This window comes from Schistocerca piceifrons, chromosome 9, assembly GCF_021461385.2.
Source record: "Schistocerca piceifrons isolate TAMUIC-IGC-003096 chromosome 9, iqSchPice1.1, whole genome shotgun sequence".
NCBI lineage: Eukaryota > Metazoa > Arthropoda > Insecta > Orthoptera > Acrididae > Schistocerca > Schistocerca piceifrons.
This window is the reverse complement of record NC_060146.1, coordinates 179,792,033-179,817,794: the sequence shown is the minus strand read 5'-3', so window position 1 is coordinate 179,817,794 and position 25,762 is coordinate 179,792,033. Positions and strand designations below refer to the sequence as shown.

General features: G+C 42.4%; 1 protein-coding gene across 1 annotated transcript in view; it reads left to right on the top strand.

Annotated features, from left to right (window-relative positions):
- Window positions 1-5,781: 5,781 nt before the first annotated feature.
- Window positions 5,782-25,762, top strand: part of LOC124717029 — a 57,607-nt gene continuing 37,626 nt past the window's right edge. The window contains exons 1-4 of the mRNA XM_047243685.1: window positions 5,782-5,857; window positions 11,170-11,271; window positions 18,501-18,576; window positions 23,473-23,562. Coding sequence (XP_047099641.1) covers window positions 11,188-11,271; window positions 18,501-18,576; window positions 23,473-23,562 — 250 coding nt within the window. The 5' untranslated portion in view covers window positions 5,782-5,857; window positions 11,170-11,187. The remainder of the gene's footprint in view (window positions 5,858-11,169; window positions 11,272-18,500; window positions 18,577-23,472; window positions 23,563-25,762) is intronic.

Here is a 25,762-nt window from a genome sequence, read left to right as displayed (position 1 = left end):
TTGCTCGATTACAGCTCAACATAAGCGCGAGATAAGCCATTGCAAATATAAAATGCTGGTACATTGACAACCGGGGTAACCGCCACATTGTTGAATGCATGCATGCACACGTACGTGCATTGAGTTGTACAGATGGCGGATGTCAGTCTGCGGAATGGAATTCCATGCCTGGTCAACTTTGTCAGTCAATAGAGCGACGGTTAATGCTGTTTGTGGATGGCGCCGGATTTGTCGTCCCATTATGAACCATATGCGCTCGACTTGGAAAAGGTAACATGTCGATGCTCTGTGGAGCATGTTGCGTTACAGCAGCGCTATGTGGGCGATCGTTATCCTGTTGGAAAATGCCCCCTTGAATTCATGAATGACAGCACAACATGTCGAATCAGCAGACTGACGTACAAATTTCCAGTCAGGGTGCGTGGGATAGCCACGAGAGTGCTCCAGCTGTTATACAAAATCCCACCCCAGACCACAACTCCCGGTGTAGGTCCAGTGTGTCTAGCAGCACGCAAATAGGTTTGTTACAGACCCTTAACTGGCCACATCCTAAACAACACACGGCCATCAATGGCACAGAGGCAAAACCAGCTTTCATCAGTTCGAACAACACGTGTTACCAAGATTTTTGACGTTCTTTTCGAGAAACACTGTTGAGAAAAATTAGTGAATCGGCATTTGAAGCCGACTGCGGAACGATTCTACTGTCGCCAATATACAGGGTGTAAATTTTAAGTTTACAAACTAGAATAACTCGAAAAATAAGCTTCACACGAAAAAATGTGTAGAATCCAAAATTGATTATTTTCGAGGGGGACATCTGCTGGTGCTAAAATTAACCCACCACCCCGGCGCCTTAGGGGTGGGGTGGGAGGCAACTTTAAAATTTCAAATGGGAACACCCATTTTTTATTGCAGAATCAGATTCTACATAAAAAACTAAGTACATTTTGTCTTAAACATTTGTTTTGATTCTCGGTAGGTAGGTGCTGTAATTCAAGAAAATCCATGTTCTCATTTTTGCGTCAAAAATGGTTACAAATATGTAAAAAATAGTTATTTACGTAGTAAATTTTGATTCGCTAAAATAAAACCCTCCCTCTCTCCCCATACTGGGATGATTTGTTTGATAATTAAAAGTTGTGTGGCCTCGTGACCACGAAACAAACAAAACTTATCCGAATCTGTGGAAAAAATTAAAATTTGGGTCAACATTTCTAAAACTCTAATTTCTCTCTCTCAAACCCCACCCAATGGGGAGAGAGGGAGAGTTTTACTTTTAGCGAATCAAAATTTACGAAATAAATAAGAATGTTTTGCTTATCTGTAACCATTTTCCACGCAAAAATGAGAACATGGATTTTCTTGAATTACAGCGCGAACTACCAAGGATAAAAACAAACGTTTAAGACAAAACGTACGTAGTTTTTTATGCAGAATCTGATTCTGCAATAAAAAATGGGGGTTCCCATTTGAAATTTTAAAGTTACGTCTCGCCCCACCCCCAGGGGGGCGGGCTAATTTTAGCACCAACAGATGTCCCACTCGAAAATAATCAACTTTGGATTCTACACATTTTTTCCTGTGAAGCTTATTTTTCGAGTTATTCTGGTTTGTCAACTTAAAATTTGCGCGTAAGGACATCGAAGATACGATGCGAGAAACTAGGTCTCATACGGAGCCAATGTAGTTTTTCCCTCGCTCTCTTTGCGAGTGGAACAGTAGGGAACTGACACGTAGTGGTACAGGGTTCCCTCCGCCATGCACCGTCCCATTGCTTGGGGAGTATCGATGTAGATGTAGTGAAACTTCAGTATCAGGCACAACGTTTTAATTTATTACTTCTTTACTACTACCTCTGTTCGTAAAACAGTTCGCAGACAGTATTCACATATCCCACTGACTGTACCTGCAAAATTATACTATAGTACAACACACAGCTCAGGAGATGTGACGTCATAAACAGATGCATAAAAAACTTCAAACGAGGCGCAAATTACATCGATCAAATTCATCACGTGTTTGATAATGAGAGCACTTAGCAACTTTGAACGAACTCCAAGCAAAATCCGAAACACTTTTGTAAGCTACTTCTCATTTACAGCCGCAAAAGATAATGAAAGAGAAACAGTTTTGTGTCTGCAACCATAAACTTTTTACATGCTTAATTCTATCATGGGTTATGGGAGATTCCTTAACCAAATTTGTGATAATGCGTCGTACGACTTTTGCACGCTCCTGGCATCTAGTGGTCGTCTGCTGCACCAGCTCTGGTTTCTGTCTCTAGTGAAATACAGCGTTTAAAACCGTAGAAAGTACAATGTTGTCTTAAGTAGCTTTGGAAAATATGCTTACCACCAAAATAACTTCTCCAAAAGGCGTGGGAAGTACACTTACCATAAAATTAATATTTTTATGGGTTCTGGGAAGCATAATTACCACCTGCTTAGTGGTTTCACAAAGACAGTGAGAGTATGTCTTACCGCAACTGGGTATGACTGACGCGGTTCCAGGTATATGAACAATCCTACAACAATCAGTTTCCGTTCGTCGTGAGATCACTTGTAGGTCGTTTCTGCAGGACATATTATTGTGACTTGCATCTGCTCGTTTCTTTATTGTGTAGTAAATGATGTTTCAACGAAGTTTTTAAACAGTGATAAGTAAATTAAAACGCAAAATGCTGTTTTTCATTTTTTCACTTTTAGTGACCCGAAAGATAATGGGATACCCACTTTTTCCGTACTTTAAAAGCTCACAAAAGGGCGGTGGGAGTTATACATACCACCGTAGTTTCTGATCCCAAATCACAAGAATAAAATTATCAAACAATAAATGCACCTGGTCACAACTGTAATACGACACATAAGAAAGAAAGAAAATTACTTTGATGAGTCGCTTCGAAAAATGTCCCCTTCAGAGGGTTAAGGCCAAATATTGAACACATTATCTCATTTGTACAGTAATCAGACGTTTGCACTGGATGGTAATAATTAAAGTGCAGCTATTAACGAAGGTCCAGTGTGGGCTGCAATTATCATATGGCAAAGAAAAGTTGTAGACATTCCAGTGCGTTAATGTGGAACAGACAAACGCTGGAAAAAAAAATACGTCCAATTTCGGGCACCAGGTGCAAATCTGGTGCCGTATTGCATCTCGCAGACGTATCCACTGAACAAACTGTGTAAGCTGCGGTTCATAATAAACTCAACATTATGCCTTTCTCACTTGTTTCACCTTTTCTGCCCGCATCCCTTTCCTAAACCATCACGTACAGAAACATTTCTATACGTCTTTCTTGTATCCATTGCGAAATATTTGCACCCGGAGGCCAAAACTGCTAATAGCTTTTCCAGTATTACACATCAGAATGACTAGGAAGTTTCGCTGCCATACGATAATTTCGGCCCAAAGTGTATATCTATGAGTAGTTGAACTTTAATTACAACCATCCGGTAGCCGTTCTGTACATAGTAGTTTGATTGTTTAAGGAGGGACATACATGAAATTGAACTAAAATGTTATTTATCAATTTATTTTTTTGTTTATTGGTAGAAGTCATGCGCAATAAATTCCTTAAAAAGTCATTAATGAAATCACATCAGAAGTACATGAAAAATAATTAAATGTCACCCAATTTTCGTGCCACGCCCACTTCTTGAAGCAAAACTTCAATACTGGCTTGGTGAACAACGAATCTGTGGATTACTTTCAGTCGAACTTGCACGGGAGTAATCTAGAAGGCTGCATTGGACACATCCAGAAGAGAATGGGCTCCCAATGAGGAAATCTGTGAGTGATATGAAGGACACAAGTTTGAAAGATGGAAACGGTATTGGTGGACACAACAGACTTCCAAAGATGATGATAGACACTCTTCAAGTGCATTATGTAAAGGCTGTCAGACAGAACCTATCCAGTGTAAGTGACACGAAAATTACGGTTTGTGCTACATATCTCCACATCATGTGAAGAGATGAACATCCCATTCATCATCTCAGTGACACATTAGCTTGTATAAATATCTAAAGATTCATGCAGGTAAGAACCCCTACATTCACAGGAGGCCCTTCCAGAATGCATCCTGGATGTTGACAAACCCACGTAATGATTTCTGGCCGGTCCTGAACTTCTAAAAACGTGTTTCATGGCAAATCCCATAACCCAAATGAGTCTGTAAGTTCACTCATATGGAAATGATGCCCTAAAACCACATTTTCGTCTTCTACAGTTGTCAAAATTGCAACTTTAGATGCATTTCTTGTGATTAATGATGAGACGTATGGAGGATGAAGGAATTGGAGAGAATGGGATTCAAGATAAGAAATTTCACTCAAGACATTGCGAGCAAAATAGGTTTACAGCGCCTCTCTGTAGCTGAAAAGTTAGTTGAAGACCTGGTAAAAGAAAGAAGGCTGAAAACAAGAAACCAGCCTTGAAAGGAAAGCGGATCCTGAATAATAATCTGCAGCCATCTGAAGAAGTGACATGACAAAAAACCTTAGGTTGAACTTTACATTGCATTTCCTGAAAATTATATTTTTTAAAGTTTATGTACCCTTTTCCCAGAGCCTGGTTGAGTTTAAAATTGCATTTCCTGAAAATTATAGTTTGCAAAGTTTATGTACCTTTTTCTCATAATCTATGAAGACTAGAATTACGAAATTTTGTACACTTATTTCTGTAAACGCAATAAATGTTGTCTTAACAGTAAATTTAGAAATTCTGAGTGTATGCTGAAATAAAGGACAAAGTGATTGGAATTGTGCGTAAGTTTTATATAGTAATTACGCAGTTATAATTTTTTAAAAATATTAAAATTCTCCTATTCGATATATTTACAACACCTCATGTGTGAAGCTCACTACATGCAAAGAGATGAAACACAGAAAATATTGTAGAAATATCTTGAACAGTTTGTGAGAAAAAAGGTACGTATACTATTTTTTGAAGATAAATTTTTTTTAATTCCATAAAAAGGAGTTCAATATACAACCAACCGGTCGAAAATAGCTGTTTGGTACACTGACCTAGGTTTCGAAACCTTTAAGGATGTCTTCATCAGAATGAAGTTCCGAGAAACCGCAAAAATTACATCGCGGGAAAGCAATAGTTGGAGTCAAGAGCAGCCTAGCTTGTTGTTCAAAGCTAGGCATACGTGCCAAAGTCTGGAACGTGTTTTATTCTATTTTTTGACTTGAGCGTATCTGCTCTTAAGTCTGACCATTGCTTTCTCGCAATGTAATTTTACGGTTTCTCAAAATTTCATTCTGATGAAGACGTCATTAGAGGTGTTGAAACCTGGATCAATTCACCAATCAGTTATTTGCAAACCGGTTGGCTGTGTGATTTCGATGTTGAAGCCAATATACTGTTGCTGAGAAACAGTCATGTTTAAAGCTGGAAGTTAAATATACGTAATCCAAGGAACTCAACTGTAAATGTGCTAATTTCGTGTTAAGTATGGCACAAAATTTCACTGCCGTACCTTCAGAATTGTGGATTTGGTGCATTTTTTTAAATACCGTGCGTTTATCATGAACAACGCCTTAAACAATCGAGCTGGGCGCACGGGAGGTGGGGGTACTGGTATCTATTAATTACGACATTTCTGAATACAGACGGACACCTTCGCACGCTGGCGAATGAAACCACGTCGAGAAACGTAGTGCAGCTGGTGTAGAAGGCAAAGGATGAGAAGGAGGAGGAACGAAATAAACAGTGCGTCACAAGATCCAGGAAGCGGATGACAGCGTGCGTCACAGGATGTCGTGTGGTCGGACAACTAGGCAAGCCGGTTCCAGTCTTAGCGAGAGACACTTCTCATCGCACGCTGTCTGCTCACCCACTGCTACAGGTAGGCTACAACGATCATCATCATCATCATCATCATCATCGTTATGAGTGTCATCAGCCATTTGATATTCACTTTTCGATGTATTACAGTATTCAGCTACCTTTTAAGAATTGACATACCACCAAAAGGTAGTATGCGACCTTTTAAATGTGTATATAACAATTTAATTAGGTAAAGAACGCTTAAAATTACTATGTTTACATTACACATTTCAGCAATTACCATCTTCAGATTAATTAATTCATAACAGTTTCGTCACGATATACAAGAATTTCATTTATGCGTTTTCAACATCACGAAATCGTCTAAAATATGTCAATGGATGTTGTTGTTGTTGTTGTTGTTGTTATTGTTGTGGTCTTCAGTCCTGAGACTGGTTTGATGCAGCTCTCCATGCTACTCTATCCTGTGCAAGCTTCTCCATCTCCCAGTACCTACTGCATCCTACATCCTTCTGAATCTGCTTAGTGTATTCATCTCTTGGTCTCCCTCTACGATTTTTACCCTCCACGCTGCCCTCCAATACTAAATTTACGATCCCTTGATACCTCAGAACATGTCCTACCAACCGATCCCTCCTTCTAGTCGAGTTGTGCCACAAACTCCTCTTCTCCCCAATCCTATTCAGTACCTCCTCATTAGTTATGTGTTCTACCCATCAAATCTTGAGCATTCTTCTGTAGCACCACATTTCGAAAGCTTCTACTCTCTTCTTGTCCAAACTATTTATCGTCCATGTTTCATTTCCATACATGGCTACACTCCATACAAATACTTTCAGAAACGACTTCCTGACACTTAAATCTATACTCGATGTTAACAAATTTCTCGTCTTCGGTAACGCTTTCCTTCCCATTGCCAGTCTACATTTTATATCCTCTCTACTTCGACCATCATCAGTTATTTTGCTCCACAAATAGCAAAACTCCTTTACTACTTTAAGTGGATCATTTCCTAATCTAATTCCCTCAGCATCACCCGATTTAATTCGACTACGTTCCATTATCCTCGTTTTGCTTTTGTTGATGTTCATCTTATATCCTCCTTTCAAGACACTGTCCATTCCGTTCAACTGCTCTTCCAAGTCCTTTGCTGTCTCTGACACAATTACAATGTCATCGGCGAACCTCGAAGTTTTTATTTCTTCTCCATGGATTTTAACACCTACTCCGAATTTTTCTTTTGCTTCCTTTACTGCTTGCTCAATATACAGATTGAACAACATCGGGGAGAGGCAACAACCCTGTCTCACTCCCTTCCCAACCACTGCTTACCTTTCATGCCTCTCGACTGTTATAACTGCCATCTGGTTTATGTACAAATTGTAAATAGCCTTTCGCTCCCTGTATTTTACCCCTGCCACCTTCAGAATTTGAAAGAGAGTATTTCAATCAACATTGTCAAAACTTTCTCTAAGTCTTCAAATGCTAGAAACGTAGGTTTGCCTTTCCTTAATCTTTCTTATAAGGTAAGTCGTAAGGTCAGTATTGCCTCACGTGTTCCAACATTTCTACCGAATCCAAACTGATCTTCCCCGAGGTCGGCTTCTACCAGATTTTCCATTCGTCTATAAAGAATTCGTATTAGTATTTTGGAGCTGCGACTTATTAAACTGGTAGTTCGGTAATTTTCACATCTGTCAACACCTGCTTTCTTTGGGATTGGAATTATTATATTCTTCTTGAAGTCTGATGGTATTTCGCCTGTCTCATACATCTTGCTCACCAGATGGTAGAGTTTTGTCAGGACTGGCTCTCCCAAGGCCGTCAGTAGTTCTAATGGAATGTTGTCTACTCCCGGGGCCTTGTTTCGACTTAGGTCTTTCATTGTTCTGTCAAACTCTTCACGCAGTATCTTATCTCCCATTTCATCCTCATCTACATCCTCTTCCATTTCCATAATATTGTCCTCAAGTACATCGCCTTTGTATAGACCTTCTATATCAATGGATGATAAAGGAGTCTAAAGTCTTTCCTGGATTACAAAAAAAGTATTTCTATGAAACTGTGCTAGATACAGTAAGAAATCCGCTTAGACATGTGGAAGTGTATCCATTAACAAAACTTTATTATGAGTTAAGTTACCATTTGCAACAAGCTGCAGCACATTAAGGTAAACACATTATGTAGATCATGTCACACAGTCATTCTATTTTACGATGTGATGACATGACGTTGGGACTCAATGTCATGTTTCAGGCGACTTCATGATGTTCAAAGTGCATGACTGGAATTCTTACGTATCATGATTCATCACCACTGAAGAGGGCAATCACTTGCCGAAAGTGGTAATGTGAACAATGCAATTATTAAGCTATCTTCAAGTAATAAATTATTACATACGGTATTGAACTACACTCGCCTCTGTTGCTTCAAGCACGCTTTTCAAATGCCATCTAAGATGGACGAAACACTGGTTACCGCCTAAAACGAGAAGACTGGTCGATTTGGAGCGGAAATGAACTTACGCACCACTATTTTCTTCCTTTCCACCCAGTATCTCTTCACTCGTCCACTGTACTTCTTTTTACATTCACGTCTGAATTTTATCAGGTCGGCTGTTCATCAAGTTTTGCTCTGTGAATTATGGAGCTATATTTTCTTCTATCTTGAATTATTTCGTCGCAGATCTTGTGTATTTTATTTAAAAAAATGGCTCTGAGCACTATGGGACTTAACATCTGTGGTCATCAGTCCCCTAGAACTTAGAACTACTTAAACCTAACTAACCTAGGGACATCACACACATCCATGCCCGAGGCAGGATTCGAACCTGCGACCGTAGCGGTCGCGCGGTTCCAGACTGAAGCGTGTATTTTTTTGCTTAAGGGATTTTATTAAGGTTGATAAATTGTTACGGGCTTTCCAACAGCCACAATCTTTGGCGTAACTTGTTAGCTTTTCGGTATTTTCTATTTGTTTAAAGTTTTATTCTTGCTTGGGATTTGTTTGCAATTTTAGCGGCAGTCATTTGTAATTAATTTTACTGGTAACACTCAGTTTGTTGATCTAGTTTGCAGTCACACCTAGTTGGTGCGACTTCTTACTTGTATTTGGGGACATGTATATTCCTGGTCTTAGGCCCTGTTCTTAATGGTATAAATTGCTAAAGGTTTTTGTTAATGAGTTGATCCTGTTCAATTTCTTTAAATTATTGTGAGTGTGCTTATTCATTTTTGATAAGGTTTCTAAAAATGGTTCAAATGGCTCTGAGCACTATGCGACTTAACTTCTGAGATCATCAGTCGCCTAGAACTTAGAACTAATTAAACCTAACCAACCTAAGGACATCACACACATCCATGCCCGAGGCAGGATTCGAACCTGCGACCGTAGCGGTTACGCGGTTCCAGATTGAAGCGCCTAGAACCACACGGCCACACCGGCCGGCTGACAAGGTTTCTAATTTGTGATCATAATAATTGTTGTTATGCAATACAGTGTATTGAATGAAATGACAAATAACGAAATATGTGGGCCCATCTTCCACGGATTTTTCCTAAAACTTAGCCCAACCTTTGTTTTTTTTGGAAATTTGTGGTAAGGTCTTATGGGACCAAACTGCTGGGGTCATCGTTTCCTAAGGCTACACATTACTTAATCTAACTTAAGCTAATTTACGCTAAGGACGAAACACACACTCATGACTCGAACCTGCAACGAGGGGAGCCGCACGGACCGTTGTTGTGAGGTATCAATTGTAAATTGTTGCTAATCTGTGTTTTCATCTTCCTTTGCCATAGCTGTTGCCCAACCCAAGCGGTACTTGTTGGTCACTCTAAGCTCATAAGCCCAAAACATCGGGAATCCGTACCATTTCTTATCCTAAATGGAACAAATATTAACTTTTCTCCCTCAGCAAAGAGTTTGGGAGTAATAATAGATGAAAATCTAAATTGGACAGAGCACGTAACTGCAGTGTGCAAAAGAGCATCAGCATCCCTTCATGTCCTAGAAAAATATAAAAAAAACTCTTCCCTTTCGATCTGAAAAAGAAATTAGTACAAACGCTAATACTCCCAATCATTGACTACAGCGATATTATCCTACAAGGCCTCTCTCGGAAAAATTCGCGACGTCTGGAACTGGTCATGAATGCCTGCGTCCGACATATCTGTGACGTTCGACTTTTTGATCACATTTCACCAGCATATGCAAAATTGTCCTGGCTGCGTGCAGACAAACGCAGAGATTTCCATACACTCTGTCTGATCTACTGCCTCATAAATGTACATTGTCCCTCATATCTCTCTTCGTCCTTAACGCTTATGTCGGAACAACGTGACAGAAACACACATTCCCATCATAATAAAGTCCTCTCTGTTCTACTGCATCGCTCAGTTACCTTCTCCAAGTCCTTTACAGTGCGGGAACTCGACTCTGGAATAACCTCCCTCGTTATGTTAGAGAACTTAAAAACATGTCCGGCTTCAAAAAACAGTTAATGACGTATCTACTTAGGCAACAGTAATGCCTTACTCTGTACATGAATGCACTTCACCTCATTACTTCCCTCTTTCCCCCTCCTTAAATCTCCCTTCCACAAAACTCGTTATACTAGTAAACTCTCACCTGAAGATGGCGACCAGTTGGACAGCGGAAATATTGTGTCATGATCCGGCTGCACACCCGAGAAGAATATTATCTAGTAAAAATCTACTTTACACACCAAGATATTAATGTACATCTGCACAAATCTTCATTACTATTGCCAATTTTTCTCATGTTTATCATTATTATTTGACTTTTTTTACTGTTACTATTATTGCTTTTATCATAATTTGTATGTATAGCACCTGTTGTAAAAATACTGCCAGCACTTACTTTGTTAAGTCTTAGTCATTACTCTTTATTCATATTGTCACTAGAGTAATCTAACTTTCTTATTTAATCTATTGTCATGATGTAACTCTGATGTGTGAAATGCTGCATGTGTGGAACACTGGTCCGATGTAAGAGACGGCCTGATGGCCCTAATCTGATCAGGTTAAATAAATAAATAAAATAAAATATTTGGCCCTGTGATAAAGCTGTAAAGTTGCTATATGCAAAGAAGTTACCTCATACCAGCAATTACACTCGGCGCTGAAGGTCCTCTTCCTGTTACATTTATATGTTTCACTTGAAGTGCTTTTAGTGAATACAACAGATAGTTTCCCTATATCGCATGACACAAATGCAGAGACGATATCTTGGAAAAGGACACGGCTGACAACGTTTCCACACGGGCTTGCACTCCGTCTCTAGTGACCCCGTCGTCGACGGATTGGTATACGCTGACCCTCGTCCCTTATCGCCCGTCTCCTGTTTCAGGCAGCACAGTCGAGCACGATGGGCCTCGTTCCAAAGTTCTCCATGGGCTGCTTCTGCTGCACTCTCAAGACGGGCAGCTTCGTCACCGCCGTCTTTCTACTGGTAAGCATGTTCCCATGGTTTTGTGAACTATGCCGCAAGAACTTGATGTACTTCAAGGACGGCATCACTAAACCACCGGGCGATGATGTAATAGGTATGTGTTTACAGGGTGTTACAAAAAGGTACGGCCAAACTTTCAGGAAACATTCCTCACACACACAGAAAGAAAATATGTTATGTGGACATGTGTCCGGAAACGCCTACTTTCCGTGTTAGAGCTCATTTTATTATTTCTCTTCAAAGCACATTAATCATCGAATGGAAACACACAGCAACAGAACGTACCAGCGTGACTTCAAACACTTTCTTACAGGAAATGTTCAAAATGTCCTCCATTAGCGAGGATACATGCATCCACCCTCCGTCGCATGGAATCCCTGATGCGCTGATGCAGCCCTGGAGAATGGCGTATTGTATCACAGCCGTCCACAATACGAGCACGAAGAGTCTCTACATTTGGTACCGGGGTTGCGTAGACAAGAGCTTTTAAATGCCCCCATAAATGAAAGTCAAGAGGGTTGAGGTCAGGAGAGCGTGGAGGCCATGGAATTGGTCCGCCTCCACCAATCCATCGGTCACCGAATCTGTGTCGTACTTGTAAAGTCACCTGTTCTAGCAGCACAGGTAGAGTATCCCGTATGAAATCATGATGACGTGCTCCATTGAGCGTAGGTGGAAGAACATGGGGCCCAGTCAAGACATCATCAACAATGCCTGCCCAAACGTTCACAGAAAATCTGTGTTGATGACGTGATTGCACAATTGCGTGCGGATTCTCGTCATCCCACACATGTTGATTGTGTAAATTTACAATTTGATCACGTTGGAATGAAGCCTCGTCCGTAAAGAGAACATTTGCACTGAAATGAGGATTGACACATTGCTGGATGAACCATTCGCAGAAGTGTACCCGTGGAGGCCAATCAGCTGCTGATAGTGCTTGCACACGCTGTACATGGTACTGAAACAACAGGTTCTCCCGTAGCACTCTCCATACAGTGACGTGGTCAACGTTACCTTGTACAGAAGCAACTTCTCTGACGCAGACATTAGGGTTATCGTCAACTGCACGAAGAATTGCGTCATCCATTAAAGGTGTCCTCGTCGTTCTAGGTCTTCCCCAGTCGCGGGTCATAGGCTGGAATGTTCCGTGCTCCCTAAGACGCCGACCAATTGCTTCGAACGTCTTCCTGTCGGGACACTTTCGTTCTGGAAATCTGTCTCGGTACAAACGTACCGCGCCACGGCTATTGCCCCGTGCTAATCCATACATCAAATGGGCATCTGCCGACTCCGCATTTGTAAACATTGCACTGACTGCAAAACCACGTTCGTGATGAACACTAACCTGTTGATGCTACGTAATGATGTGCTTGATGCTAGTACTGTAGAGCAATGAGTCGCATGTCAACACAAGCACCGAAGTCAACATTACCTTCCTTCAATTGAGCCAACTGGCGGTGAATCGAGGAAGTACAGTACATACTGACGAAAGTAAAATGAGTTCTAACATGGCAATTAAGCGTTTCCAGACACATGTCCACATAACATCTTTTCTTTATTTGTGTGTGAGGAATGTTTCCTGAAAGTTTGGCCGTACCTTTTTGTAACACCCTGTATAAACAACTTGTTTCGGTCAGGCGACAACACGTAATCTATGTTGTTGTTGTTGCGGTCTTCAGTTTAGAGACTGGTTCGATGCAGCTCTCCATGCTACTCTATCCTGTGCACGCTTCCTCATCTCCCAGTACCAATCGCAACCTACATCCTTCTGAATCTGCTTAATGTATTCATGTATTGGTCTCCCTCTACGATTTTTACCCTCCACGCTGCCCTCCAGTACTAAATTGGTGATCCCTTGATGCCTCAGAATATGCTCTAACAACCGATCCCTTCTTCTAATCAAGTTGTGCCACAAATGTCTCTTCTCTCCTATTCAGTACCTCCTCATTAGTTATGTTATCTACCCATCTAACCTTCAGCATACTTCTGTAGCTCCACATTTCGAAAGCTTCTATTCTCTTCTTATCCAAAATATTTATCGTCCACGTTTCACTTCCATACATGGCTACAGCTGCTCTTGCAGGTCCTTTGCTGTCTCTGACAGAATTACAATGTCATTGGCGAACCTAAAAGTTTTTATTTCTTCTCCATGGATTTTAATACCTACTCCGTATTTTTGTTTCCTTTTCTGCATGCTCGGTATACATACTGAATAACATCGGGGGTAGGCTACAACCCTGTCTCACTCCCTTCCCAACCACTGCTTCCCTTTCATGCCCCTCGACTCTTATAACTGCCATCTGGTTTCTGTACAAATTGTAAGTAGCCTTTCTCTCCCTGTATTTTACCCCTGCCACCTATAGAGTTTGAAAGAGAGTATTCATCTAATCTATACATTACCGAAAATGTATACGGAATAGTACATGTCACAATAATTAATGTGAGCATACACTAACCGATACCATTACATCGGTTAAAAAAATGGTTCCCAGTCGATAAGTATAAGGAGCTTTCAAACGAAACGAGACGAGACAGACCGGATGGGGCGTGGCGTGGAGGTTGGTAACGCAGGTACACGTGTTTTTACGGGTGGTTGTAATTAAAGTGCAGCTACTCTGAATACCGTGAATTCCTTCTTGGGGTGTTTACTTCGAAGACTTGTCAAGGTTTCGAAGCAAATACTCCAAAAACGAATTCACGGAATCCAGATGTTGATGGCTCCACTTCCGCAAGTATCGATATAGTTGATTGTTTACACATGGAGTGCATTCTGGCCTGAGGACGGCATTAATGAGATGCCGAAACTGGTCGTCTAAATAAAATAACTTATGAAAACAAACAGCTACTTGGCGATTGACGATTTCTTATAGAATAGTAAACAGTTTACATACTATTTTTTCATCTGTCTCGTTTTCATCCGGCTGTCGCCTGTGCATAATTAGCCAATGGCCTTGCTGCAGTGGTAACACAGGTTTCCATTAGATCACCGAAGTTAAGAGTTGTCGGGCTGGGCTTGCACTTGGATTGGTGACCAACTGGTCTGCCGAGCGCTTTTGGCAAGCGGGGTGCACTCACCCTTGTGATGCAAACTGAGGAGCTACTTGATTGAGGAGTAGCGGCTCCGGTCTCGTAAGCTGACATACGGAAGGGAGAGGGTGTGCTGACCACGTGCCCCTCCCTATCCACATCCGGTGACGCTTGTAGCTTGAGGATGATACGGTAGAAGGTCGGTACCGTTGGGACTTCATGGCCTGTTCTGGCGCAGCTTAATTTTTATTCATAATTAATATTAGTATGGAAGGGTATAAATATCATTACATAAGTGATTATTGTAGAATACAACGAAGTTCTACAGCGTACATATTATAGCTGACGCCAACAATGCTTTGCAGAAAATACCGCTAAAGTAGAGGTCAAACGTGCCACTTCCGTGTGACTTCTCCCTATGTTTAATTGTGGCATAAAGTAATAGACAGTGTGTACTTTTATTTATGTCTTAATGGAAGCTGCATTCTTCATTCATAAATATTGTTTCAGTTAAAAGTATTTCATTTACATGATCTGGTCATTGTTCGATCCCAAAGTATATCATGAAATCAAAAGTATCCGGACACCCCCAAAAACATACTTTTTTATATTAGGTGCTTGTGCTGCCACATACTGGCAGGTAATCCATATCAACGACCTCAGTAGTCATTAGATATTGTGAGAGAGCAGAATGGGGCGTTCCCGGAACTCACGGACTTTGAACGTGGTCATGTGATTGGGTGTCACTTGTGTCATACGTCTGTACGCGAGATTTCCACACTCCTAAGTATCCCTAGCTCAACTCCGATGTGATAGTGAAGTGGAAACGTGAAGGGACACGTACAGCACAAAAGCGTACAGGCCGACCTCGTCTGCTGACTGACAAGGACCGCAGACATTTGAAGAGAGTCGTAATGTGTAATAGGCAGACATCTATCAAGACCATCACACAAGAATTCCAAACTGCATCAGGTTCCACTGCAAGTACTATGACGATTAGGCGGGAGGTGACAAAACTTGGACTGGTCGAGTGGCTGCTCATGAGCTACACATCACGCCGGTAAATGCCAAACGACGCCTCGCATGGTGTAAGGAGCGTAAACATTGGACGACTGAACAGTGCAAAAACGTTGTGTGGAATGTCGAATCACGGTGCACAATGTAGCGATCCGATGGCAGGGTGTGGGTATGGCGAAAGCCCTGTGAACATCATCTGCCAGCGCGTGTAGTGCCAACAGTAAAATTCGGAGGTGGTGGTGTTATGGTGCGGTCGTGTTTTTCATTGAGGGTTCTTGCGCCCCTGGTTGTTTCGTAAGGCACTATCACAGCACAGGGCTACACTGATGTTTTAAGCACCTTCTTACTTCCCACTGATGAAGAGAAATTCATGGATGACGATTGCTTCTTACAACACGATCGAGCACCTGTTCATAATGCACGGCTAGTGGTGGAGTGGTTACACGACAATAACATCCCTGCAATGGACTGGCCTGCACAGAGTCCTGCCCTGAATCCTACAGAACACCTTTGGGATGTTATGGAGCGCCGACTTGGTGCCAGGCCTCACCGACCGACATCGACATCTCTCCTCAGTGCAGCACTCCGAGAAGAATGGGCTGCCATTCCCCAAGAAACCTTCGAGCATCCGATTGTTCGTACGCCAGCGAGAGTGGAAGCTGTCATCAAGGCTAAGGGTGGGGCAACACGATACTGAATTCCAGCATAACCGATGGAGGGCGCCACGAACTTGCAAGTCATTTTCAGCCAGGTGTCCGGATAGTTTTGATCACATAGTGTAGATCACCAAACTACATAAAGAGGAAATCAATTATACTCACCATAGCAGGTTTAAGAGTAAGGGAACGTGGGGCGCTTGCAAGTCGCAGGAGTTGGAGAAAAGGTTGACGAGAAATGCATGCTTGAACATAAATGCAGATGCCAGTCCAGCCTGCACATTGCATTGTTGTATTGGACCACGAACGACAGCTGCGCAGTGTTGTCAATACGCTGTGCCATTCGAGGTCAGGGCGCTGTTCTGCGTATTTGTGAGTGCTTTATGTCGGAGCTAAGTGAACTGGAAGCGGGTAAATCGTTGGTGCTAGTGTTGTAGATGCTTTCGTAACGAAGATACACGAAGTCTGGAAAGTAGAAGACGAGATACTGGAGGAAGTAAAATAGTGGCGACGGGTCGTGACTCGTGCTCTGGTAGCTCAGGTGGTAGAACACTTGCCCGCGAAAGGCAAAGGTCCGGAGTTCGATTCTCGGTCCGGCACACAGTTTTAATCTTCCAGGAAGTTTTATATCAGTACACACTCCGCTGCAGAGTGAATATCTCATTGAGCATACGCACACTTATTTCCACGTGATGTCCAGAATTCTGCTGTATGAACTGCCTTATCATTGACGACAACCAGATCGTCCATCAAGACAGATGCTGCCACAGTTCCCTGCAGCTGAGTAGGTGCTCGAGGTCTTGAGGTTAGCAACACATACCTTGTCCTCCGAGATGCATCCCTATTTCTTCATGTTTACCTAACACTGAGACTTGGTTCAAATGGCTCTGAGCGCTATGGGACTTAACATCTGAGGTCATCAGTTCCCTAGATCTTAGAACTACTTAAACCTACTAACCTAAGGACATCACACACAGCCATGCCCGAGGTAGGATTCGAACCTGCGACCGTAGCGGTCGCCTGGTTCCAGACTGAAGAGCCTAGAACCGCTCGGCCACAGCGACCGGCTACACTGAGACTATTGAGCACCCTCCATGTCTCCTATGGGAGGTGGTGACCTGCAGCAAATTCTTCTTTAGAGTCATCCCAATATTCCTCTGATGATGAACTACTCCACAGTTGTATTCTACGCGTTCCACGTAGTGTTGGTTCAAATGGTTCAAATGGCTCTGAGCACTATGGGACTCAACTGCTGTGGTCATTAGTCCCCTAGAACTTAGAACTACTTAAACCTAACTAACCTAAGGACATCACACACATCCATGCCCGAGGCAGGATTCGAACCTGCGACCGTAGCAGTTGCACGGTTCCGGACTGCGCGCCTAGAACCGCGAGACCACCGCGGCCGGCACGTAGTGTTGGAACTGATTGTGTTGTCTGCAGGCTACTTTTCCTCGATTTCAGTCTAGGTGCCTGATCTTTATGTCCAAAGAGGGTATGTTTTGTGTCTGTCTCTTGTTTCTATCTTTCCATTTCAGCTGCAGTTCCTTCGGGTATCTGGAGGTACTGCGCCCAAGAGAGAGTAGATTTTTTTCAACCGTTTGCCCGCAGGCAGCCTGTGACAATGTGTCCTGTTTCATTTAGGGCAATATTTACCTGTTTGGCATGACTGGAGTTCTGCCACACAGGTGCTGCATATTCTGCAGCGGAGAAGCACAAAGAAAGGGCAGATGTGCGGACGACATTCAGATGTGCTTCCCAGTTGTGGCCGGTCAGTTTTCGAATAACATTGCTGCTAGCACATTATTTCATTTTTATATCACTGCTGTGGTCTTTGTAGGTGAGGGAACGGTCCAACTTCACTCCCAGATATTTTGGAGTACCGCAGTGTGTTGGTTGTGACCTCCCTAGCTTATGCTCAGTTTCCTCCTGGCCTCTCTGTTCCGTAAGTGGAATGCGCATAACCGAGTCCTTGATGGGTTTGGCTTCGGGTAGTTACTATCACAATAGTCAGATAGTGTCTTAAGACCTGTTGTTAGTTTTCTGTGGAAGAACATTGACAACGATGTTTATTTCGTTAGACGCTGTATGACCGAGGCATAATTCGTCCAACCAAATAAAGTACCACACAGTCGCGGCAGCGGAAGAAGGCGCTGAATGCTTGAGTTTGAATACAAACCTGATGCGTCAAAAAAATGTTCAAATGTGTGTGAAATCGTATGGGACTTAACTGCCAAGGTCATCAGTCCCTAAGCTTACACACTACTTAACCTAAATTATCCTAAGGACAAACACACACACACCCATGCCCGAGGGAGGACTCGAACCTTCGCCGAGACCAGCCGCACGGTTCATGACTGCAGCGCCCAGGACCGCTCGCCTAATCCCGCGTGGCAAACCTGATATGTCAAGAATTTCTTGAATCATTTGTTCCAGAATGGCGCCGCGTTAAACTACGTTTTAGAGGGTGGTGTCTGTCATTTTGTTTCGCTTTTTTTCACTAATACCTATTTGCACGTGTTACAGGTGGGCAGCTGCGTCCAGGTCGGCTACTACGCTTTCCTGGTAACACACATGAATCCGCAGAAGATGTGCGTCCGATGTAAGTATCCGATAACTTTAAAACTACTCTTAAGTTTCAACAAATGTTACGAGCCGAAAGCGGGATTAGATCCATTATATCAGCCATACTCCAACAGTACAATTTTTTCCATTTGTAAAATCTGCATTGTTTTTCTAAAAATTAATCAAAAGAATGGCAGAGTGGGCCATAACAAGCAACTTTGACATAGCAACACATGTCTGCATAGCTTCATCCGTCAGCGCAAGGACCGTGGTTTCGAAAGTCAACGTTAAGCGTGCCCAGCTCAACGCTCAGAAACGATGCGACCTAAACATATGATACGTGTGCCTCGGGGTGGCATACGCGATCGCAGCGCTTTCCAGCGGCAGTTGCCGGCTGTAAATGGCTCGCACCTCGCACTGTCTGTGAAACGGACAGGAGTAAAATTTCTACGTTAGCTGTATTAACCCTTTCAGATGCGATTTTTTTCTGGAGGAAGGAATAATTTTAGTTATGTGGTAACGCTCCTAGGTAATATTTAATGGATTTTAGAGGCAAGATTTATACAAAAATATGTACCCATTTTCAAAATATACTTTGTACACTTGGCTTCATTTTACGGACTAAAATAACAAATTATAAAATATCATATATCATAAAATGATCATTCAGTAGCTATCAGACGAAATAACAACAACATATAAAAAAATGGTTCAAATGGCTCTGAGCACTATGGGACTTAACTTATGAGGTCATCAGTCCCATAGAACTTAGAACTACTTAAACCGAACTAACCTAAGGACATCACACACATCCATGCCCGAGGTAGGATTCGAACCTGCGACCGCAGCGGTCGCGCAGGTCCAGACTGTAGCGCCTAGAACCGCTCTGCCACTCCGGCCGTCCAACAATATTCAATTATACAGTGGAATATAGTGCACCAAGCACATCCGTGTACTATGGTTGGTTGGTTGCTTGCGTCCACAAGCGTTGCACTATACAGGGTGTTACAAAAAGGCACGGCCAAACTTTCAGGAAACATTCCTCACACACAAATAAAGAAAAGATGTTATGTGGACATGTGTCCGGAAACGCTTAATTTCCATGTTAGAGCTCATTTTACTTTCGTCAGGATGTACTGTACTTCCTCGATTCACCGCCAGTTGGCCCAACTGAAGGAAGGTAATGTTGACTTCGGTGCTTGTGTTGACATGCGACTCATTGCTCTAGAGTACCAGCATCAAGCACATCAGTACGTAGCATCAACAGGTTAGTGTTCATCACGAACGTGGTTTTGCAGTCAGTGCAATGTTTACAAATGCGGAGTTGGCAGATGCCAATTTGATGTATGGATTAGCACGGGGCAATAGCCGTGGCGCGGTGCGTTTGTATCGAGACAGATCTCCAGAACGAAGGTGTCCCGCCAGGGAGACGTTCGAAGCAATTGATCGGCGTCTTAGGGAGCACAGAACATTCCAGCCTATGACTCGCGACTGGGAAAGACCTAGAACGACGAGGACACCTGCAATGGACGAGGCAATTCTCCGTGCCGTTGACGATAATCCTAATGTCAGCGTCAGAGAAGTTGTGGCTGTACAAGGTAACGTTGACCACGTCACTGTATGGAGAGTGCTACGGGAGAACCAGTTGTTCCCGTACCATGTACAGTGTGGGCAGGCACTATCTGCAGCTGATTGGCCTCCACGGGTACACTTCTGCGAATGGTTCATCCAACAATGTGTCAATCCTCATTTCAGGGCAAACGTTCTCTTTACGGATGAGGTTTCATTCCAACGTGATGAAACTGTAAATTTTTACAATCAACTTGTGGGGGCTGACGAGAATCCGCACGCAATTGTGCAATCACGTCATAAACACAGATTTTCTGTGTACGTTTGGGCAGGCATTGTTGATGATGTCTTGACTGAGCTCCATGTTCTTCCACCTACGCTCAATGGACCACGTCATCATGATTTCATACGGGATACTCTACCTGTGCTGCTAGAACATGTGCCTTTACAAGTACGACAGAACATGTGGTTCATGCACGATGCAGCTCCTGCACATTTCAGTCGATGTGTTCGTACGCTTCTCAACAATAGATTCGGTGATCGATGGATTGGTAGAGGCGGACCAATTCCATGGCCTCCACGCTCTCCTGACCTCAAGCCTCTTGACTTTCATTTATGGGGGTATTCGAAAGCTCTTGTCTACGCAGGTCCGGTACCAAATGAAGAGACTCTTCGTGCTCGTATTGTGGACGGCTCTGATACAATACGCCATTCTCCAGGGCGGCATCAGCGCATCACGGATTCCATGCAACGAAGGGTGGATGCGTGTATCCTCGCTAACGGAGGACATTTTGAACATTTCCTGTAACAAAGTGTTTGAAGTCACGCTGGTGCGTTCTGTTGCTGTGTGTTCCATTCCACGATTATTGTGATTTGAAGAGAAGTAATAAAATGAGCTCTAACATGGAAAGTAAGCATTTCCGGACACATGTCCATGTAACATATTTTCTTTCTTTGTGTGTGAGGAATGTTTCCTGAAAGTTTGGCCGTACCTTTTTGTAACACCCTGTATATCGGATACGTGACTTACGGTCATGGTAAAGACGTGTGACCACTGTAATCACAGAAATAAAAATGGCATTCACAGCTGGTTGGTCGCAAAATAAGTCTGCACATGTAATTCGTGTTCAGCTTCGTTAGTCTCTTTCTCCATTTGAGTTTAACAGTGTTTCAAAATTAGTGTTCAAATATGTGTGCTGGGAGAGAGAAATTATCCCCCATAGGCATTCGAAGAAACTGAACAGGCTCATCTCGCGACCAATCAGCTATGCTAAATCCGTTTTTATTTTTTGTGATTACAATTTTCGCACGCGTCTACCACGACTGTAAGTCGCGTCTACGACGCTAGATATTGCCCTGCATGCTCGGAAAGATTCCCCCACGTCCTTTTTTCCACGCTATGATGTCAGAAACTCGGCACGCCAACGTTCGAATCCACGGTCTGTATGTCGATGGCTCAGCGTTCGGCGCTAAGCGTCATTTAACAGCGCCATACGCCGCCGGGGAGGTAGCCATACAACCTGACATCCGAAATGGGGCGGAACATCGTCACAGAGTTTAGATTAGATTAGATTAGATTACATTACATTACATTAGAATAGTACTTGTTTCATAGATCATGAATACGACAGTTAGTAATGATGTGGAACGTGTCAGGTTAATAAAAGGTGTCAAGATAAGATATTACATTACACAAAATATTATATGACACTTAATTTCTTTAATTTTTTTGGGGGGGGGGGGTTGGGTTTGGGGGAATTACCCACTTACTATATCCAAAAATTCATCTAATGAGTAGAAGGAGTTGGTATTCAGAAATTCTTTTAATTTCCTTTATATGCTATATGGTTATCTGTCAGATTTTTGATACTATTAGGTAAGTGACCAAAGACTTTTGTGGCAGCATAATTTACCCCCTTCTGGGCCAAAGTTTGATTTAACCTTGAGTAGTGAAGATCATCCTTTCTCCTAGTGTTGTAGCCATTTACACTGCTGTTACTTTTGAATTCGTTCGGATTGTTGATAACAAATTTCATAAGTAAAAATATATATATATTGTGAGGCTACAGTGAAGATCCCTAGCTCTTTAAATAAATATCTGCAGGATGATCTTGGATGAACTCCAGCAATCATTCTGATTACACGCTTTTGTGCAATGAACACTCTTTTACTCAGTGATGAATTACCCCAGAGTATGATGCCATACGAAAGCAGAGAATGAAAATAGGCGTGGTAAACTAATTTACTAATATGCATGTCGCCAAAATTTGCAATGACCCTAATAGCATAAGTAGCTGAACTCAAACGTTTCAGAAGATCTTCAGTGTCTTTTTTTCCAGTTCAACCCCTAATTAATGCATACACTTAGAAATTTTGAATATTCTATCTTAGCTACCGATTTCTGATCGAAGTCTATATTTATTAATGGTGTCATACCATTTACTGTGTGGAACTGTATATTCTGTGTTTTGTCAAAGTTTGATGAGAGCCCATTTGTAGAGAACCACTTAATGATTTTCTGAATAAACATCGTTTACAATTTCATCAATTAATTATTGTCTGTTGGGTGTGATAGCTATACTTGTACCATCGACAAAAAGTACCAATTTTGCATCTTCATGAATATAAAATGGCAAGTCATTAATATATATTAAGAACAGCAGAGGACCCAAGACCGAACCTTGCGGCATCCCATTCTTGATTGTTCCCCAGTTCGAGAAATCACCAGTTTTTTTGCATATTATTTGAAGTGCTTATTTCAACTTTCTGCACTCTTCCAGTTAGGTATGATTTAATGAGTTTCTTCCGGCATTTGGTGGGATGCGAATGCGTTGCGTATGGCAGTACAAAATCCTGTTCTCATGCGGTCTGAGGTGTTGCGATACACTTTCAGCTTTGGCTCTTTCGTAAAAAAGTTTGACGACCGCTCATGCTGGTAATCACAGCCTCGACTACGGTCTCGTTCTGTGGGCTGAACAGCACGGCCAGTTTTCCCTACAAGACCATCCAGCCACAAACGCATGACCACTGACCTATGCGCTGGGTGAAATGGATGAAGTAAAGCAGATCAGAAAACAGGAATCATTGCAGTGAAAGTATAGTGCACAAGACATGTCTATAGTAACACTTGGCTGAGAAAGTGTGACTTCCAGAGCTGCGTATTTTCACAACTTTAGCCCATACTACTTCCCACGTATAGAATTACCATTACTGCTTCACTCTGAAAACTTCGCTTCCCTTCAGGGATTCAAAGGTGTAACAATGCAATTGGTGTGTGTGTGTGTGTGTGTGTGTGTGTGTGTCTGTGTGTGGTCGGCAGAGCGAGAGAGAGAGAGGTTAACTAACTTATCTTTTATGTCCACAGATGAAACAGTAATAGTAACAGTACCGCCACCTGTGCGCCGTAGCTATGACTATGACTACTATGACAACGGGATCTACAACTCACGGCGAGGTAAGTGTTCTATGCCATGTTTACACCGCTGCATTTTTTGCCATCTGTATCCCGTCTGTTATTTTACTGGCATTCACTCAGTTCAGATAATTACGTATAATATTCTATTGGTAAAAAAACTGTTAGTGCATTGAAAAAAAGAGAGGCACAGACCGAGGTGACGAAAGTCATGGGGTACTGCACAATACTGCGTCGGACCTCCTTTTTCCCGGCATACTGTAGCAACACTTCGTGGCATGGACTCGACAAGTCGTTGGACGTTCCCAGCAGAAATATTGAGCTCTGCTTCCTTTATAGCCGCCCATAATAGCGAATGTTTTCCCAGTGCAGGATTTTGTGCACAAACTGACCTCTACATTGGTGTTGTTGTTGTTGTGGTCTTCAGTCCTGAGACTGGTTTGATGCAGCTCTCCATGCCACTCTACCCTGTGCAAGCTTCTTCATCTCCCAGTACCTACTGCAACCTACATCCTTCTGAATCTGCTTAGTGTATTCACCTCTTGGTCTCCCTCTACAATTTTTACCCTCCACGCTGCCCTCCAATGCTAAATTTGTGATCCCTTGATGCCTCAAAATATGTCCTACCAACCGATCCCTTCTTCTAGTCAAGTTGTGCCACAAACTTCTCTTCTCCCCAATCCTATTCAATACCTCCTCATTAGTTACGTGATCTACCCACCTTATCTTCAGCATTCTTCTGTAGCACCACATTTCGAAAGCTTCTATTCTCTTCTTGTCCAAACTAGTTATCGTCCATGTTTCACTTCCATACATGGCTACACTCCATACAAATACTTTCAGAAACGACTTCCTGACACTTAAATCTATACTCGATGTTAACAAATTTCTCTTCTTGAGAAACGCTTTCCTTGCCATTGCCAGTCTACATTTTATATCCTCTCTACTTCGACCATCATCGGTTATTTTACTCCCTAAATAGCAAAACTCTTTTACTACTTTAAGTGTCTCATTTCCTAATCTAATTCCCTCAGCATCACCCGACTTAATTTCACTACATTCCATTATCCTCGCTTTGCTTTTGTTGATGTTCATCTTATATCCTCCTTTCAAGACAATGTCCAGTCCGTTCAACTGCTCTTCCAAGTCCTTTGCTGTCTCTGACAGAATTACAATGTCATCGGCGAACCAAAAAGTTTTTACTTCTTCTCCATGAATTTTAATACCTACTCCAAATTTTTCTTTTGTTTCCTTTACTGCTTGCTTAATATACAGATTGAATAACATCGGGGAGAGGCTACAACCCTGTCTCACTCCTTTCCCAACCACTGCTTCCTTTTCATGCCCCTCGACTCTTATAACTGCCATCTGGTTTCTGTACAAATTGTAAATAGCCTTTCGCTCCCTGTATTTTACCCCTGCCACCTTTAGAATGTGAAAGAGAGTATTCCAGTCAACATTGTCAAAAGCTTTCTCTAAGTCTACAAATGCTAGAAACGTAGGTTTGCCTTTTCTTAATCTAGCTTCTAAGATAAGTCGTAAGGTCAGTATTGCCTCACGTGTTCCAACATTTCTACGGAATCCAAACTGATCTTCCCCGAGGTCGGCTTCTACCAGTTTTTCCATTCGTCTGTAAAGAATTCGCGTTAGTATTTTGCAGCTGTGACTTATTAAACTGATAGTTCGGTAACTTTCACATCTGTCAACACCTGCTTTCTTTGGGATTGGAATTATTATATTCTTCTTGAAGTCTGAGGGTATTTCGCCTGTCTCATACATCGTGCTCACCAGATGGTAGAGTTTTGTCAGGACTGGCTCTCCCGAGGCCGTCAGTAGTTCTAATGGAATGTTGTCTACTCCCGGGGCCTTGTTTGGACTCAGGTCTTTCAGTGCTCTGTCAAACTCTTCACGCAGTATCTTATCTCCCATTTCGTCTTCATCTACATCCTCTTCCATTTCCATAATATTGTCCTCAAGTACATTTACATTATGTCCCATAAATGTTCGATGGGGGTTCATATCGGGCGATCTGAACGATCAAATCGTTCGCTCGAATTGTCCATGACGTTCTTGAAAGCAATCACGAACGTATGTGGCCCGATGACATGGAGCATTTTCATTCACAAAACGTCCATCGTTATTTGGGAACATGAAGCCTATGAATGGCTGCAGAAGGTCTCCAAGTAGACCAACATAACCGTTTCCAGCCGATGATCGGTGCAGTTGCACCAGTGGACGCAGT